The following is an 18586-nucleotide window of genomic DNA, read 5'->3' on the forward strand; positions in this document are numbered from 1 at the left end:
CCAAGTTTAGTGTCGTGTTTTCACACTTTGAATCCCTGCAGGCAGGACGCAGAGGCAGGCCAATCTCTGGGTTCAAGGCCAGCCTCTGGTTTACACAGTTAGTGAGACCTTATCTTTTTTTTTCCAAAGCCAATGTTTGTTTAAATGAAGATTTCTCAGATATTTTGCATGTAGTTTTATTTTAAGATATACAATATCTAAGTGTCTTTTGATCCTCTGTACATGCTTCTCCTATTAGAAATTATTTAAAAACTTACCTGAAACCATTCTTCTCTTCTTTAAATTTTTTAAAAATGTTTAAAGTAGGTATAGAAAGTCCCAATTTTTAATTATAGACGTATCTTCTAGCCCTGTGTTATTTTTATGTACTGGGCATATTCATCGTTTATTGTGAAGCTGAAAATTAATTATGTGCTTGGTTTGCCTATTTTCCCTCTGCTGAAGCCCAGGCTGACCTGAAATGCACCCGACCCCTTGTCTTTGCCTCCTCAGCACTGAGATTACAGACGTGAGCTGCCACCCCGGCGTGGCTCAGTGTTTTACTGACAGACTTCTAGTGACTCAGGTTTGCTTATGCGCTAGTGGCAGACTTGTAAAGGGATTGTTAACATGATGCACGCTGTGTGCGTAGAAAGCCTTGCAGAGAAGCAGAAGGACGTTTGCTCTGAAAAGAAAATAGCTGTGTGCATTTACGCTACGTACCACTTGTGCTTTTAAGGTATGGTTTGCCGGTGAACTTCCAAGCGATGCTTCTTCAGCCTAACAAGAAAACGGTGAAGAAACTAAGAGAAGTTTTATATGAACTGTACAAGCACCTCGACAGCAGCGCAGCCGCCATCATCGATGTAAGTACAGCGGCTCAGCAGCGGAAGGCAGGCGCTGTGCTCACTGAAGAGGGCGGCCCATGTGTGTGTGACCCAGGCCGCTTCTGTTCCCCGAGTGGCCCTCGGAGAGACACAGCAAGTGCTTTCTTTTTTATACGCTAGGTGCAGCTGTTCTTGTTCCTAGAAGCCCATCGTTACCATATACATATTATTATGATGTATCAGATGTTTACAGCTGCAGAAGTTCAGAAACAGTCTTCACGTCTAGTTCTTAAAACTATAGATTACAAAGAGAAAGAAAATAAGAAATTAATTTTGTTTGGTAGAAATAATGGAGTCAGTAGATTAGCAATTTACGTTTTTTATTTGTTTTGGGAGGATATACATATGCCATGTGTATGTTTGTGTGTGTGTGTGACTTTCTACCATGTGGGTCCCAGGGTTCAAACTTAGGTCATTGGGAAGCTTGGCAGCGAGCACCCTTGCCCACTGAGTCATGTCTTTGGCTCAGGTGACCATTTTGAAGGGGATGTCATTTCTCTGAAATGGTTTAAAGTTTTATGTTTAAGTGTGTTTGGCCTGCATGCATGTCTGAACATCAGTGAGTGCTTAATACTCAAGAGGCCAGAAGAGGGAGGCAGATCCTCTGAGCTGGAGTTGTGGGCAGCTGTGAGCACCCAGGTCCTTTGGAGGAAGGCCCGTGTTGTTCATGCTGAGTCATTGCCCCAGCCGCTCTAAACATGACAACAGTGTGTGTGTGTGTGTGTGTGTGTTGTTTCACTATGTCAGCAGGCTTTTATTTTACAGTTTAAATTACACATACCTTGCTGTTTTTCACTTTAGGTAGTATCTCGTGTATATATTGGGATAATGAGAAATAAGTGGTTTTGGTAAGAGAAAATGCAGGAAATGACTTGCTATCTTTCATAAAATCTTGGAGAAAATAAGAATCGTAAGTCTTTGGTACAAACTTTGTTCTCAGTACAAATAGACCTGAAATCTTTAAAACCAAACTTTGTTTATTTGGATACTACATTTTGTAAGCCTTATCCCCTAAACCCAAGATTTGAAAAGTTAACTTTTACAGTTTACACAATAAAACACGGGAAAGTCACGGTCAGTCATAGCTTTCAGCCTTGGCGCTCAGCTCAGTCTGGCCTTCCTGTACGCTGTGTTTCCCAGCATGACTCAGCAGCCTCAGACTCTGCCCGTACTTAAAGAGAATGCCTAACTCAGATTAAATTAGTAAATGCGTAGCTTTAGCCCAGATGAGGGGGTCCATGCAAGGTTCTGTCAGTGACTAACTGGCGTTTGTAATTTCTCCGTAGGCTCCTATGGATATTCCTGGCCTAAACCTGAGTCAGCAAGAATACTACCCCTATGTATATTACAAGATTGATTGCAACTTGCTGGAATTCAAGTAAAAATGAGCTCCTCCTAGACAGTCCTGTTCTTGTGTTGGTGTGTGCTTACAGAATTAAGTCTCATAACCTCATGCCCTCTGCTTGCTCCTTCCCTTTTCCCTAGGTGAATTTTCTTATGTGGTCCATATCTCAACATTTGCTTTTTAAAGGAAAAGAATATATATATATATATATATATATAGTTTCTTTTTATTGATCAGGTCTGTAAATGTGTACTGAAAAAAAAATCAGAGTTTATTTATAAATAGAATAGCTTATTTAAAGAGGTATTTTCCTCCTTGATATCATGGTATGCATAATTCTGTGTGTTACTATTGTGCACAGCCTTGTTTACAGGAGAATGGTGTAAACATACCGTTTTGTTCACTGTATTTAGTAGACATAACTGTTCAGTAGTTACTAAGTTGTGATGTAGAGCAATGTGACAACATTTGGGTGTGTGTTCTGAATTTTCCCAACACTGTCTGTCAGCACTGTTGATCCCCACAGGACAGAATAAAGAACCTGTGCGCAGTGTGCTGTGTGTGACTTGAGAGGATGTCACTGTAGTGCGGGTCAGTGAGGCACAGTCTCTCAGTGGACTGCTTTCAGGGTTGCACTACTGCCGAGCTGTGAGCATTTGTGTCTGACTTGCATATGATTTAATTGTGCCAAATTTGAGCCAGAGCACAAATCTGAAGGTTATTTTTCCAACACATGGTGATATTTATATTTGGACACCGGATGCCTAGTTCTCTTAAATAAGAAGTGGGGCCAGTTTTGAATAAAGTGTAGCAAAACTATGCAGCTTTAGTCGTTTATTTGTCTAAGTCTTTATCTGTTCCCTAACATTCATAATCATAAAGACCGCGCTCTGACTTGGTCGTTCTGCCGTGGTCTGACAGTAGGCGGTACTGGCCTTTAACATTCGTGAAATAAGTGGCGTGGCTCAAAACCTCACAAGAGTTCTGAGAGTGGGGTCTGTGGTGGTCCTGTCCTCACTGCGTGCAGTTCACAAGTGGGAGAGCTAGTCTGCACTTTTAGAAAGTTAGCCTGCAAGATCTTCGCTACTTGGAATTTTGTATTTTTGTTTCATAATTTGTTACTGACTCCAAACGTACAGATGTCTGCAGGGTCGAACACGTGAGAGATACCCTGTCCCTCTGATTTCCACCTTCAGAGGAAGTCCGTGGCCCCTTTTCCATGTCCAGATCTGTCTGTCTATCGCCCCACTTTTTCTCCCTTCCCTCTCCCTCACCTAGAGCTTGTTCGAGTAGGCGAGGTTTATGCTTCCCACTCCCGTCACTCCAAGGTCCACATTGCTGAGATGAGAGCTGGACCGTCCCCTCCTGATCCTGCAGGTCTGCAGAGCCTGTCACAGAACCAGTGGTGGGTGTGCAGGCCGTCAGTGTTCATTCTACTTTTGACACGCCCGTGTGCACATCCGTGCACTTTGACTGGCACCCTGTACAGGATTCTACATGTGTACATAGTTCAGTCTTGACACATTCTGCCGAATTATTGTCAGGGTTCTGAATTCCTGATGAGTTAGGAGACAGGGTGTGGTTGTTGGTGAGGCAGAGTCTCACTGTAGCTCTAGGTGGCCTGGAACTCACTGCGTAGACCAGGCTGGTCCTGAACTGAGAGCTGCCTGCTTCAGCCTCGTGCTGGGATCAAAGGCATCCCGTCACCTGGCACGGATGCAGCTTTGGTTTTTGTTTCCTGTAGATAAGAGAAAGCTGAGAACTGTTCTATTTGGTGTCAGAAACGTGTGGGATGTTTCTTTCTTCCTTATTTTGCAAGTGTCTGGTGTTAATTCGTGTGTGTTTGAAGCTCTGGGACTTCACTGTCCCTTCTGTCCGGTATAGTGCAACAGAGGCTGAGAGGTGATCCTGAAGCCAGACCCACTCTGCTCCTGATAAGCTCTCCGCCCCAGGCCCAGCCCCATCAGAGGTGGTTAAAGGCAGTCATGATGAATAGCTGACCCACACTGCAAGAGGATGCCGAGTGTTGCCTGCAGTGGCTTAACACATGCCTTTACCTATGGCTGGGAGCCGCTTCCCCATGATTGATACAGGAACTTCAGGGCACACACTGTTAAGGGAGTCTAAAGGTTAGAAATGCTTACAAGTAGGGTTTGAGTTTGTGTCTGAAACACAGTCTTAAAGCCACTTCAGTGTCATTGAGTTCAGCCTCTGTTGAAGTATTTACATTGTGGGAAAGGACTGCTCCTGCCCACTTGTCTTCCCAGGGAGTCTCCTGGGTCCCCTCCTGTGTGAAACCTGGGTAGTTGTGAGATGCCTGGAACACATGGAGACTGTTTTTACCTGTTGCTTAGCCTTTCTCTGTGGCGATGGGAAGACTGGTTGGCCCTGTTCCACGAAGTGAAAAGCCACAAGTATGCATGTGTGTGGGCACGCGCGTGTGTGCATATGTTTATTGGTTGACTGATGGAGCTTGTGGTGCTGAGGATACCTGCTAGGCAATCATTCCTCCACTGAGTTACATTCCCCAGCCCTGACAACTCGGGCTCCCAAACATGAATCAGCCATATTTGAACCTAACGTTTCTGATTGCTGAGATCTTTCCATCCCCTTGTCTAAGACAGACAGTGGTAGAAATGAGTGTGGAAGATGGACACCTATATACTAGACTGTTGTAGGAGATCATGCATGTGTTCTGGCTGCCCAGACTCCCGAAATAACCACACAGAAACTGTATTATTTGCAATACTGTTTGGCCAATAGCTTAAGCGTATTTCTGGTTAACTCATATCTTAAACTAAGCCATCACCATTAATCTGTGTATCGCCACATGGCTGTGGCTCACCAGCAAAGTTTTGGCATGTCTGTCTCTTGCTGCAGCTGCAGGGCTTCTCCTTGACGCCACCTTCTTTCTCCCAGCATTCAGTTTAGTTTTTCCCGCCCAGCTCTGTTCTACCCTGCTCTACTATAGGCTCAAAGCAGTTTCTTTATTAACCAATGGTATTCACAGCATACAGAAGGGAATCCCACCTCACCAGATCGTGTTGGTGTTTGGCAGAGCCAAGAGCAGGTCTAGGAAGGAGGGTTGTGCCGTGTTAGCTAACGCATGCTGGCCATAGTAACCTACAGTGTCAGCCCAGGTGGTTTTGCCAGTGCAAGCCTGCTGAAGCTGCTCTTAAACCAGCCCTCAGTGGAACATGTCCTGAGTGGATTTGGGAATGAGCATACATCAAGTAGTGTCTTCAGGGACATACTTTGTGGACATTGATTCAGTAGTGTGAGTCTGCTCTCCCTCTCTCCCTCCTTCCCTCTCTTTCTTCCTTTCTTGTTTTGTTTTCTTTTTTGTTTTGTGAGACAGGCTGTCCTGGAATTGGCTTTGTAGACCAGGCTGACCTCTAACAGAGATCTTCCTGCCTCTGCCTTTAAAAAGTGCTGGGATTAAAGGTGTGCACCGTCACCACCTAGCCTACCTGCTCTATACTCAGGTGTTGGAAATGAAGTAGAAATTGATGTAGACATGAGACTTTACTATCAGCTTCTTTTTCATTTAAGAAAATGTACACAAGGTTAAAAATCATATGCAAAAATATTACAGACTGCTTACAGTGAAAACCTTTAATGCCTTTTGAAAAATATATGGTTGTTGTTTTATTAACATCAGTGAAAGAAATCACTTCTTCATTTCTTGATTAAAATCAAATGTAGTAAATCGGTGAAAGACAGTTTATTGTGGAAAGTCTGTAACAGTATTGTGTTCTGTGGAAAACACTAAAGTTTAGAGACCAGCACTCAGTTAAAAATTACTCAGGAGGCAGGTGGATCTCTGACCAGTACAGCCTGGTCTTCATAGAGATTTCCAGGAAAGCCAGGACTGTATAGTGGGAAGACCCTGTTCCCCCCCCCCCCAAAAAAAAAAAACCCAACAACAACAACCAAAAAAAAAAAAAAAAACAACAAAGACTTTAAAATATTTTAAATTATCATTTTGATATATAAGGTTATTCATAGTTTACATTTTTATAATGTTAGGTCCTTTATAAACATTTGGCTGTGGAGGCTTGAGAGATGGCTCGGTAGGTAATAAGAAAGACTGTATCACATTGGAACCATTTCATTTCCCAGAAAACCTGCCTTCGTAGTGTGGTTAAGTCCAAGTTCATTATCCAAGAGGGCCTGCCTTTGTGAAGCTGCCTCCAAACTCTGCCTTAGGGATCCTCAGGCCTGATTCAAATAGTGATTATCACCTGTCCTAGACCATTGTGGTCAGACCAGCTGTTTCTGTCTTGTCCCCATCGCATCCCCACCATGTCTGCTCCACAGAGCCCTCTGAGCCTGGGTTTTCTCAGGCTGGTCCAAATACAAATGACCTTCCCATAGCAAGCCAGCAAGGTCACATTTTATCTTTGCATTGAGAACCCTGTTGCCATGATTGATCCGTATGTTTATGAGGTGTAAAGAAAATAAGACTTGGAAGGAATGAATGGCTTGTATGAGAAAACCATAGAAGGCAAAGAGTGGAAGAAGGAACGCTGTCAAGGTAAATATAGCACCTCCAGAGCAGGGGTCATTGTATTTTCCTAGGAACCAGGTCCTCTGTTGGCCTCAGTGGATAACCTGTGGCAATTTTCTTTAAAGGGGGACTTAATTTTGCTCACTTAGTTCCGTTTTCCATAACACAGATCTCCCTGTTTTCATACTTACCCATTTTGTATTGGGATTGTACAGAGTTAATGTTTATTTGAAGCCCATAAAGTCACTTTTGCTTCCTATAAAAATCACGGCCATGCAGGGCTTGTGTGTTGCCACAAGAGGGCACTCTAGTGCTGCTGAAAATTAAAGGCTTTGCTTGTTCTCTGCCCAGGTGGTTGTTCTGAAATGTGTGTGTGGTTAAGAGAAGCCCACATTCAGTAGCATTCTGATTGGGGGTATTTTGTTAAATCATATTAATAGAAAAATTTCAAAAAACACCAATTCATTCTGTGACTTAAATCTCTCACTCTATCTATCATCTTATATCATCTTTCTATATCTATCTCTATCCATCCATCCATCTATCTGTTTCTATCTATCTATCTATCTATCTATCTATCTATCTATCTATCTATCTATCTATCTATCTCCATCCACCCACCCACCCATCCACCCACCCATCCATCCATCCATCCATCCATCCATCTACTATTTATCGCCATTGGCTGTTGTTACTGAGCTTGTACCATGAGCCATGCATTACTTTGGGCTTCTGGTCTAGAGTTCCAGACTGAGTGGAAGGAAAAAGCTGGGAGGGTACCAGTACTTATGTGCCTCCTACGGTCAGGGAATGCCACTGACCACTTCATGTTCCTGCCACCACGCCTTCCCACCATGGTGACCCATCCCCTTTTAAACCCTGAGCCCACGTGAGCCTCCTTCCCTTGAGTTGCTGTTGTCAGGTGTTTGGTCACAAGAAGAAACGTACCTAATATGTGTCGCGTGCTTGTCCAGGAAATCCAGCCCGTAGACCCAGACTTTTTTAGATCCAGCCACACAGGTCCAGCTGAAGACACCATTGTCCAAAATAATTGTCTGCGATGATGCTGTAGATGGTCTGCTGGATCTGTTGCCAGTTGCGGTGGCCCATAGCTGTTGATCACCCGAAATGCAGCTAATGTGATAGGAACAGATGTTTGACTTTTAATATAGTTAGTTACCCGTGGCTTGTGGCCGTATGGTGGCCACGTCTGGTACCGAGCCCTTTTTCCTGTGTGTTCTCACACACCCGTGGCTCGTGGCCATACGGTGGTCATGCCTGGTACCGAACCTCTTTATCTAGTGCTGCCACATGGCCTATGCCCGTTGCCCTTCTTTCTTCTTGATGTCCCTGTAACTAGAAGAACCAGCCTCTCTGTGCCTTGATGACCAGATGGCATTTCCCAACACTAAGAGACGGAGAGGAAAGAGTGGCTCTCTGAGTCACTGATGTGCCTTGGATTGCTCCCGACAGCACTCCCTTATCACAAAAGGCACTGCATGCATTCTGTGCCTCCCTCTGCATGAGGGTAAATGGTTGCAGCCCTGAAAGACCAAAAGCTGTTTCTGGTGGGAAATATTGAATCAGCAGAATTGAAAACACAGCTGTGTGCTTCTGATGGGAGCATCATTTCCTGTCAGGCAGTGCCTACTTAGCGTTTGTTTTGTGCAGGGAGGGCCCTGCATCAGCTCTTGGGAGGCATCAAGGAGATGCTTGCTCTGCACGGGTCCCTGAACTGCATTATTTGTCTGCACTGAGAGAATTTGTGGTTTCCAGAATGCCGAACAGGTGTGGCTGGCCTCGTGTGAGAAGCACAGAGGCCCCCAGCAAGTGGCGTCAGTCCAGGAAAGGGGTCTTGTTTCATGGGTGGTGTACAGGTGAGGGCCTTGTCACGTCCTCGACAGAGGAACTGCCGTGCCCAGCAGCAGGTTGGGGCTGAGGGGCTAAGAGCCACCATATGTGTGTGCAGCCTGGGGCTGCCGTCTGGCCCTTTACCTGTGGGACATTTGGGACATATACCCCATCCCTCCCCTAGCTCTCCCTTTGCCATCTCTGCCATCTGTGTCCCTTCTCCAGCATATTTGACAGATCCTTAGTGGCCACTTGGCCACTTTGTCCCCAGCTCTGCTCACCTTCAGTTGGTCCTCTTAGCTCCGAGGCAGGAACAGCTGGCCACTGTTCTGAATCATGAGCTCATCTCCCACAAAAGGGCTCTTGTTCAAACTGGATCTTCTCACCTTTAAACCTGGCCTCTCCGGGCTTCCTGGAAGCAGAATCTTTAATGTTTGTTTTTTAACTTGATGGGAACTTTTTTCCTTTATTTTTATTTTATGTACATTCAGAATGTTTTGCCTGTATGTGTGTCTGTGTACCACATGGTGCAGTGTCCGCAGAGAGCAGAAGAGGGCATCGGATCGTCTGGACCTGGGGTCACAGGCACAGGTCCTCCAGAAGAGCGGCTCTGAGCGCTGAGCGTCTCACACACCTAAGAAAATTGAAACCACACAAAAACATAGGAAGTTCAAAGCAGCTAAGAATGTGGATGATCTTTAAAAACATGCTAAGAAGCCAGACACACACACAAAATCACATGATTTCATTATGTGAAACGTAGGCAAATCCGTGAATTCAGAAAGCTTAGTGTTGGCAGGCACCAGAGAGGAAGAGATTTGTGACAGCACCGTTGGTAGAGGGTTTTTAAGAAAATGGCAAAGGTTAGATGGTGTTGGTAATGGCCGCACAATTTTGTGAACATACTAAACACCATCAGTGACACACTTTTTAGTTTATTTTATGCGTATGAGTGTGTGAGTATGGTGTCCTCAGACGGCAGAGGAGGCTGTTGGATTCCCAGGAGCTGGAGTCAGAGTTGGTTGTGAGCTGTCACGTAGGCACTGGAAACCAAGCCAGGAGCCTCTGGAAGAGCGACCATTTCTCCAGCACCAAATGACACAACTTTGAGAAGATAAATTGTATTCTATGAAGCTCAGCTTAAACAGCCTACCCGAGGACATCCAGACTCCCAGTGTGGTCTGCTCACCATCTGTGGCTGCCCAGTCTGAAGATGTTTGACACACTCCCCCACATCCCCATGAAGGATAAGGGTCTGGAGCCTTAAGGTTTCACGTGTGTGTGTGTGTGTGTGTGTGCATTCCTCTGTTTCATTTGTTCCACACGCCACTTCAGCCTCCTGCAAACCTTCCTCTACTTCCCCGCTTGCAGAATCATTTATTCTTAGCACTCTGAAGCTGCGTGCTGAGGAGCTCCTGTCTGGGATTTGCTGAAAAGATGATATCTTTGTTGCTCTAGTCCCTGCTGTGCCCAGTCACGGTGCCTTGGGCATTCATTCAGCAGTTGTTTACTGAGGGTGGAATCCTTAGTCAGCACCTTTTGTTCTTAGGAGGGTTTCTCTGTGTAACCCTAACTGGCCCGGAACTTAGGGTGTAGACCAGGCTGGTGTCAGAGAGATACACACTTCACTCTAAGTGCTTGGGATTAAAGCCACCACTCTCAGCCTTTGCTTGTTTGTTTAAAAACCAAATCCATCTAGCTACTACTCAGCACAGGCAGCCCTTGACCTCACTGGAGGGCTTTTGGGAACTGTTAGCTCTCTCATCACGTGATAGAATGCCTGAGAGAAGCAGCAAGGGAGGAAGTGTCCTGGCTCAAGATTGGGGTGAGGTTCACCATGGGGGGTGGGAGTATGGTGGGGGGTCTGCTCCTGTCTGCTGGCAGTTGTCGGCAAACAGAAAGGATGGTGCTGGGCTCTGACCCTCTAGTGACCACTTCTTCCTGGGACAATATGTCCCAAACAGTCCCAGAAGCTGGGGCCTACATTTTCAAACCAGTGGGGACCGATGGACTGAAGGAGGGCATTTCACGTTCAGACTACACGTTCAGACTATAGTGTTCCACCTCTGACATAATGTGTTGAGTGTGACTTCAGAACTGGAGAGTTCTATAGTCCCGCATTGTTCAGATGGCCAAAGTCCCTGAAACTCACAGTAGTTTCTTGATCGACCCTGTTTTTTAAAAAGTGTGTGTGTGTGTGTGTGAGAGAGAGAGAGAGAGAGAGAGAGAGAGAGAGAGAGAGAGAGAGAGAGAGAGAGAGAGAGAGAGAGAGAAACATTTCCCATTCCAAAAGAGGAACGGGGCATAGCAAGGAGAAATGGAGCAAATAGAAGGCCAAATTCCAGCAGGAAAACATCCAATCCGGCTCTGTGGGCCCACGGTGGCACGGCCCCACTGGGGCTCTGCTGCCTGCGGCACAGGTGACCTTTGTCTTGGCCCAGCATCACTGTGCCTTAGAAGGCACCCCTCCTCTCCCCTCCTCCCCTCCGCTCCCCTCCAGTGACTTCTTTAGCTAGGCCCCACCTCCTACAGGCTTGACAGCCTCCCTAAACAGTGCCACCAGCTGGGCCCAAAGTGTTCAAAATCCTCCTGACAGTGCCTGTGCAGGAGGGGCACAGACCTGGAGGTTTGACCTTGCAGGAGGAAGGGGAGTGAGTCACTGGGCCTGGTTCCCGGCTTTGTTACCTTTCTCTTCGTCCTCTGACTTGCTCCCACCACAGTGCTGTCCACCTCTGGCCTGGCCCAGAATCAAGGAGACAAGTGGATGCAACTGAGCCAGAAGAGATGGCTTCCTGCTTCAGTTGTTTCTCTCGGGCACTTTGGTCCCAGCGATAGAAACTCATACCGCAGGGCTCGTCCGCGTTTTCAAGGACAGCCCTGGCAGTGTTTAATCTATTCCTTCCATTGTACCCCGCACATTCATCATGGGCTCTGGGCCTGGCTCTCGAGTGGGTGAACTTACTGAGTCTAGTCTGCCTCAGGAAGCGGGCTAGACTATGCTGGGAAGTTCTCTCCACCTTCCCTCTGCTCTTTCTTTTTTTCCGGTGCTAAGGGCTGCACGCAGGACCCCGTGACTCCAGGCATCGGCAGCTTTTCACTTCGCAGCAGACATACTTAATCCTGTTCTACAAGTGACCATGAAATTCCAGTAGAATTCTGTAGTTTGTAAGTGTTGTTTACTTGTTGATTTTATGTGTATGGATGTTTTACCTTTGTGTGTGTCTTGTACCAAGTGCATGCTTGGTGTCGGGGAGGCCCTGCAGATGTCTCTAGGTCCCCTAGAACTAGGGTTATAGACAATTGTTAGCCTCCATTTGTGGCTGCTGGGAACCAAACCGGGTCTTCTGCAAGAACAAGTGCCCTTAAACACTGAGCCAGCAATTTCCTCGGCCCTGACATTTGCAAACTTTATGTTTCAGTTCCTTTTCCATTGCTGTGATAAAATACCACACGCAAGGCAACTGACAAAAGGAAGGATTTATTTATTTTATGTATATGGTGCTAACACTTCTCTGGCCTGTCCTGAGACCAGTAATCCCATCAAGGAGTTACTTTGCTCCATATACCTGTTGTTACACTTTTTCAATCTGGCTTGATCTGGCTCACAGTGTCATCAGAGAAACTCATGGGAGGGGGGGGGAGCAGAAAGCTCATTAGCCTGTTCCTGGAGCGAAGAAGGTTCTTCCAGGGACCTTCCTGCTGTGCTGAACCCGTCAGTCTTCAGTTTCTGAAAACAGCACGGTGCTGTCTTCTCTAGCTCCAGATGTGTGAAGACTGATGAACAGCCCTGGCTGAGCGACGCCCAAATCTTAAAAGCAAAACTGAAAGCAGTTGTAATTGCTGGTGCAGGTGTTTGTCTGCTCCTGCTATAGGCTCTACCTGGACCTCTCTGGTTTAAGTTCACAAGGGAAATAGCCAGGAACTGAGGCTCTGATGGGAGCCTCATCCCACCTAGACTGTCTGTAGCAAAACAGCAGAGAGCATTTAGGATGGCCAGGCTTTCGGGTTGATCGCTGAGGATCCGTACGGGATGCTCTTTATTCGTTTGTTTTGGCCTTTTCGTTGTCACCGTTTGTTTGGAAGAGGGTCTCAGCCCAGGCTGGATCAGATGAATTGATGCAGCTCAGACTAGTCTTGAACTCATGAACCTCCTGATTGCACAGGAGGCTGAGCAACGCATTCCTGATCTTAGGCTGTTTGGGACAAGCTACCCAGCCCCCCTTAATTGTTTAAAGACGTGGCAAGATTTACCCAGTAAACTGAGGGAGTCATATCAACCACACAGGATGTTTGATAAGCCAAACATGCATGACACACGTTTAAACATGAACTCTGAGCTATCCCTTATGTTCTTTCCTGGGACCTCCCAGGCTCCCCTGACTTGTCTTCTGTGGGATTAGGGTTGATTTTTGAAGCAGCCACTGCAGAGCAGAACTGGAGAGGGGGATCTGAGGGTCACAGGGTGAGTCCAGACCCTTGGGAAACCCTGCTTCAGTGTGTCCAAGGCCGAGTCACCTTCAATGTGTCATTTCTGCTCCCTCCAAACAAGAAGAGATTAAATACTCCATAGTTCGAGAAGCTATTTAATCATGTGTTATATTATGCGTGGGTGTGCTTCTAGTATAATTGTGATTGTTTGATGTGCTATTTGGTATTCTGTTTTCTCTTATTAGTGCATTCTTATTTAATGTGTCTAATTATCCATTCTTAATTTTACTGCAAGTGTTTTAGCTATTTGCTTCCAATGGTAAAGAAAATGGAACTGGTACTGATGATGCTGTTATCTGAACCATTTTTACTTATAGACGAAGTGCTCCCATGGCTTGACTTTTAGGAAGCAGAGGCCAGGGCTGGGCACCACTCAGTGGTAACGCCCTTGTCTAGCCTGTGCAAGGCCCCAAGTTCAGCCTCCGGCATCTCAGAAGAGAGGTGAAGGAGGAAGAAAACGGGGCGGGGGAGGAACAGGAAGAGGAGGAGGAGGAGGAGGAGGAGGAGGAGGAGGAGGGGGTCTTAACTCACTGCTGGAGGGAATTGCTTCTACCAGCGGAGGCCATGGTGGGGACTGTCTTCAGTTCTGTCCTGGTCTTTTGCTCAGTGATGGTTCTGTAGGTAGGCCTGGATACCCAACCCAGAGCTCTCCAGTCTGGGGTGCTGGTTCACTCACGCTGTGGGGACTGAATTGAAACATAGGAAGGAGTTGAGTCCAGGGCAGATTCCCCAGGGAGCCTGCACAGGCTTGGGGGAGGGAGGGGGCAGGGCGGGTCCAGTTCTCTCTCTCCTTCATCCTGAGAGGGAAGGGTCTTCAGACCACTTCTCAAAGATGCCTGTGCCTACCCGGGATATTAAAAGGTAAGCTGGGAACATACTGATAGAGTCTGGGCATGGATGGATGCCTCTTTGGGAGACTGCTATAGCGGCCAGCAGACCCTGCTGCCAGGTTTCGGCACCCACTGCTGATATCCACCAGGACAGTCTGCCCCCACCCCCAGCCCCGTTTCTCTCTGGAAGAGCTCACTCTCCATACCACAGAGACAAGGGCTGTTTCGTTATGTTGTTTCGTGGGGCTGGAGATCAAATCTGGGACATTACACATGCTGTGTGCATGCTCTACCACTAAGCTCCAGCGCAAACATAGATGGAAAATGCCAGGTGTTCTACTGGGGGGAAGAGCACGTGACTGAGTCCTAACCAATAAGGTGTGAAGGGATCCTTACACCTAAGACTTAGGGCCTAAGCATGTCTAGAAGACATGCCTTCTGACCGAAAGGGTAGTCCTTCCCGCCTTGTTTCTGCATTTATTTATCTAATGAACATATGTAGTGCTTGTGTGTACACACATGCACGTGTGTGGGTGCACACATCTGAGAACTCGTGGTCAGTTCTCCTTCTACCATGTGGGTCTCAGACACTGACCTCTGGTTCGTCTGTGCCAGAGCCCTCTTGCTGGCTGATGATGCTCTGTTTTTTGGATGCAGGGATATGACGATGTAAGACTTGGAGCTGTGGTCATCATTCTTGCACTCATGAGGTGATGAGGAAAACCTCGACCCCCTGAGAGTAAGCTGCTCAAACAGCCTGAAGATTGGCCTCTGTTGTCAGGCTGTCTGTAGGCAGAAGGGTTGTGTGGTCAGCAGTGTTGGTGTGAGATTCAGCAGAGAGGGATGCATGCATGGGGCTCTGAGGATGTTTGGTGCACTCCAGCCAAGGCTCAAGGATGCTAACTCGATGCTGACTCAATCCTGACTCGAGGGCACCTTTGTTTATTGTTCATATTTTGAGATACGATCTTGCTGTGCAAACCAGGCTTATCTCAAAGTCACTGTGTACCTAGGCAGGCCTTGAGCTCTTGCCTCAGTCTCCCAGGTATGGGGCTCACAAGCGTTCATCACTGTGTCCGGCCTCTTGGCTCCTCCAGGGATCAAAGTCTCTTTCTTACAGGCTCTGCTCAGTCTCTCTTCTTCACCCAATCCTTGCTTCCTTCCAAAGCCTGCTGAGAGGTTTTTCTTGCCTTAGCCAGACAGGTCTGATCTGGACCTGTCAGTTTTTCAACAGACGTGGTTTGGTTTTGTTTGGTGGGTTTTTGGTGAGACCTAGGCTTTTGAAGCTAAAACCAGGCGCGCGCACACACACACACACACACACACACACACACACACACCTTGAACTGTAACACTTTTTCTCTTACTTTATCAAAGAATCCAGGTGCTTCAGTGAGGAAAAGCCAAGAAGATGAGGCCGGGTCAGGGCAGGGTGGTGTTGGTTTTGTTTTTTTGTTTTTTTTTTTTTTTTTTTTTTTTTTTTTTTTTATCTCTTTCACTCTTTGCTCTTTCCTCTTTTGGGGGCCCGCCACCCAGCTCCCTAATAAATATCACACAGAGACTTATTATTACTTATGAATGCCCAGCCTTAGCTTGGCTTGTTTCTAGCCAACTTTTTAAAAATTAGCCTGTGTAATTAGCCTCCGGGCTTTTATCTTTCTGCATAACTTTTTTTTTTTTTTTTTTTTTACTTCTTACTCCATGGCTTTCTGTGTAGCTGGGAGGCTGGCCCCTGATGTCTTCCTCTTTTTCTTGATCCTCCTATTTATCCTCTCTGCCTGCCAGCCCGCCTGTCCTTCCTCCTGCCTTGCTATTGGCCGTTCAGCTCTTTAGTAGGCACAGCGACACAGCTGCACAGAATTAAGCAAATGCAACATAAAAGGGTGTAACACATCTTCAGCTAATATTCTACAACACAGGGTCAGATGGTGGCAAGAGAATGTGGCTGTGTTTGTAAGGCAGGGTTGGGGTGTTGTGTGAATGTTTTAATCTTTTGGCTTTTTGGGAAGCCCACCAACCAGCTCCCAAATAAATTATACACAGAGGCTTATTCTTAGTTATGAATGCCTGGTCTTGGCTTGTTTCTTGCCAGCTTTTCTTAACCTGCATTATCCTGATCCTCTATTTCTGTATCCCTTTCTTTCCCTCTCACTCCGTGGCTGGCTGTGTAGCTGGGTGTCTGGCCCCTGATGTCCTCCTCTTCCTCATCTCTCCTATTTATTCTCTCTGTCTCCCAGCCCTGCCTATCCTTTCTCCTGCCTCACTATTGGCCGTTCAGCTCTTTATTAGCCCATCAGGTGTTTTAGACAGGCAACGAATCACAGCTTCACAGAGTTAAACAAATGCAGCATAAACAAAAGCCCCACACCTGAAAATAATGTTCCCCAGCATAAGGGTGAAGTGGGGTGGCGGGAGGATGTGGCTGTGTTTGTAAGGCAGGGTGGGGGAGGCTGTGGTACCATGCCTGGCTACGCTATGCCGGTGTTTGAACCCAGGACTTTGTGGGTGGTCAGCAAGTGTGCTCCCAGCTGAGCTGTATCTCCAGTTCCACTTTGCTGTGGTCTTTTTTCTTTGCCCTTTTCATCTGAAAACCGTTTTCCCAGCCAGTTCTGCTCGGGAGGATTCTGTGCAGCAGCATGCTAGCGTATGTGACACTCATGAGAAGGAATTTGTAGAAACTCCTTGAATTCTCCTCCTCTTCCCCCTCCCCCTCCTCCCCCTCCCCCCCCCCCTCCTCCTCCCCCCCCGCCTCCCCCCCCCCGCCTCCCCCCCCTGCCTCTTTCTCCTCCTCCTCCTCCTCCTCCTCCTCCTCCTCCTCCTCCTCCTCCTTCTCCTTTTTCTTCCCCCACCCCTGGAACTCACCAGTAGACCAGGCTGGCCTTGAACTCAAAGATTCTCCTACCTCTGCCCTCTCCAGTGCTGGGATTAAAAGTATGTGCCATCAAGCCGGGCAGTGGTGGCGCATGCCTTTAATACCAGCACTCGGGAGGCAGAGGCAGGCGGATCTCTGTGAGTTCAAGACCAGCCTGGTCTACAAGAGCTAGCTCCAGAACAGGCTCTAAAGCTGCAGAGAAACCCTGTCAAAAAACCAAAAAAAAAAAAAAATTAAAAAAATTAAAAGTATGTGCCATCACCGCCCAGTTAGCAAAATGGTTTAAAAAAATCTTTTTACTTTATTTAAATTTTAATTTTTAGTCAGTAGGATTTGCATTTTAGGAAATAGGATTTTTTATAATCCAAACTCATGTATTTTAGAATATTTTTTAATTTTTGAGATTATAATTACAAAATTTCTCCCATAATTTTTAAACCTCGTTTGAAATTGGGATCTTTCTCATTTGTTTCCAGTCCCTAGTATTCTCCCATCCTCAGATGCAGCAGTGTTGAATAAGGGCTGAATATACCGTATGCGCACACTCAGCCTCTGCAGATAGAAGGAAACCAAAACTGGCACTAAACCTTGTCAAAATGGCATTAATTGGCATTAAAATCTAATAGTAAAGCCAGACACTGGTGCACACCTGTAATCCCTTGGGGGGGGGGGGGACTGAGGCAGAAGGATTTTGTTTGAGGCCAGCTTGGACTACACCATGAGACTCTACTTCAAAAATTGAGAGCTGTCATGTGATGGATGCTTGTCTGGCGTGGCGGGTGCTGGGGTGGGACTGGTGTGTGTGAGTGCGTGCGCGTGTGTGCGTGCACGTGTGTGTGTGTGCGTGCGCATGTGTGTACACACGCTCATAGAACCAGAGCTACGTTTTGTTTGTCACCTGATCTAGCCTCTAACATTCTGGGCTGATAGGAGTCAAGGACACCCATCCTCACCCTGTCCTTAGCCAGTGGCTGAAGGGTTGGTAATTGTACCATGCCAGTCTGTCTTACACTGCCTGTGTTGTGGTGTTCTGGTTAGAGGTGCCCACCAGCTCACTGCTCGTCAACCATACGCTGAACCAGGATTGTTGTTGAACCATGATTTCCTGAAGAGGAGCCTTAGCACAAAGATCCCTAGATGGAAGGGGTATCTGCTGGGTGCCTACTGTGTGCTGGGTGCCTACTGTGTGCTGGGTGGGTGCCCACTGTGTGCTGAGTGCCCACTGTGTTGTGTGCTCACTGTGTGCTGGGTGCCCACTGTGTGCTGAGTGCCCACTGTGTTCTGGGTGCCCACTGTCTGCTGGGTGCCCACTGTCTGTTGGCCCTTGTCAGCTACAGGAGATACAAAGAAAATAAAAGCAATTCTGACTCTGGAGACATCCCTGCCTTTTTCTTTAGCAATATAAGAAGGTTCAAAATATGGCTCTTCCTTCAGCTCAGCCCTGTGGAGCCTTTCATTGTACATGAAAAATGTCTGTGTCCTGGTCCATCCAGAGGAGAGGGAAGGTGGACGCTCAGGTTAGGGATACTGGTTGGTGATCATCTGGACATCTCAGAGAGGACAGGAGGGGGTTCCAGGTCACAGATGTCCAAGGGAGGAAACTCCACCCTTCCACCTCCTCTGTTTGTGTAGGAGTTCTGGTCTGAGCTCTGTAAACCCATTTGATCAGACCCATCTCTGCCCCGCCTTTGCCAATGCCCTGGGCCTAGGTCTAACCCTTTTGCCGTTTATAAGTAGACTTGACTTTGAAGGATGGAGGCTGAGCGTGGTTCCCAAGCTTGCACTCTCTCAGGGAAGGGTGGAGAGGAAAGGGGCTCTGTCATG

The 18586-nt window shown here is 47.0% G+C and overlaps 1 protein-coding gene across 2 annotated transcripts in view; it reads left to right on the plus strand.

Moving 5' to 3' along the window:
• Positions 1-3030, plus strand: part of Atp6v1c1 (ATPase H+ transporting V1 subunit C1) — a 31884-nt gene extending 28854 nt beyond the window's left edge. For both annotated transcript variants that reach the window (XM_038342911.2, XM_038342912.2), the window contains exons 12-13: positions 719-845; positions 2153-3030. In XM_038342911.2, coding sequence (XP_038198839.1) covers positions 719-845; positions 2153-2248 — 223 coding nt within the window. In that variant the 3' untranslated portion in view covers positions 2249-3030. The remainder of the gene's footprint in view (positions 1-718; positions 846-2152) is intronic.
• The last annotated feature ends 15556 nt before the right edge of the window (positions 3031-18586 follow it).

This window comes from Arvicola amphibius, chromosome 9 (genome assembly GCF_903992535.2).
Source record: "Arvicola amphibius chromosome 9, mArvAmp1.2, whole genome shotgun sequence".
Taxonomy (NCBI): domain Eukaryota; kingdom Metazoa; phylum Chordata; class Mammalia; order Rodentia; family Cricetidae; genus Arvicola; species Arvicola amphibius.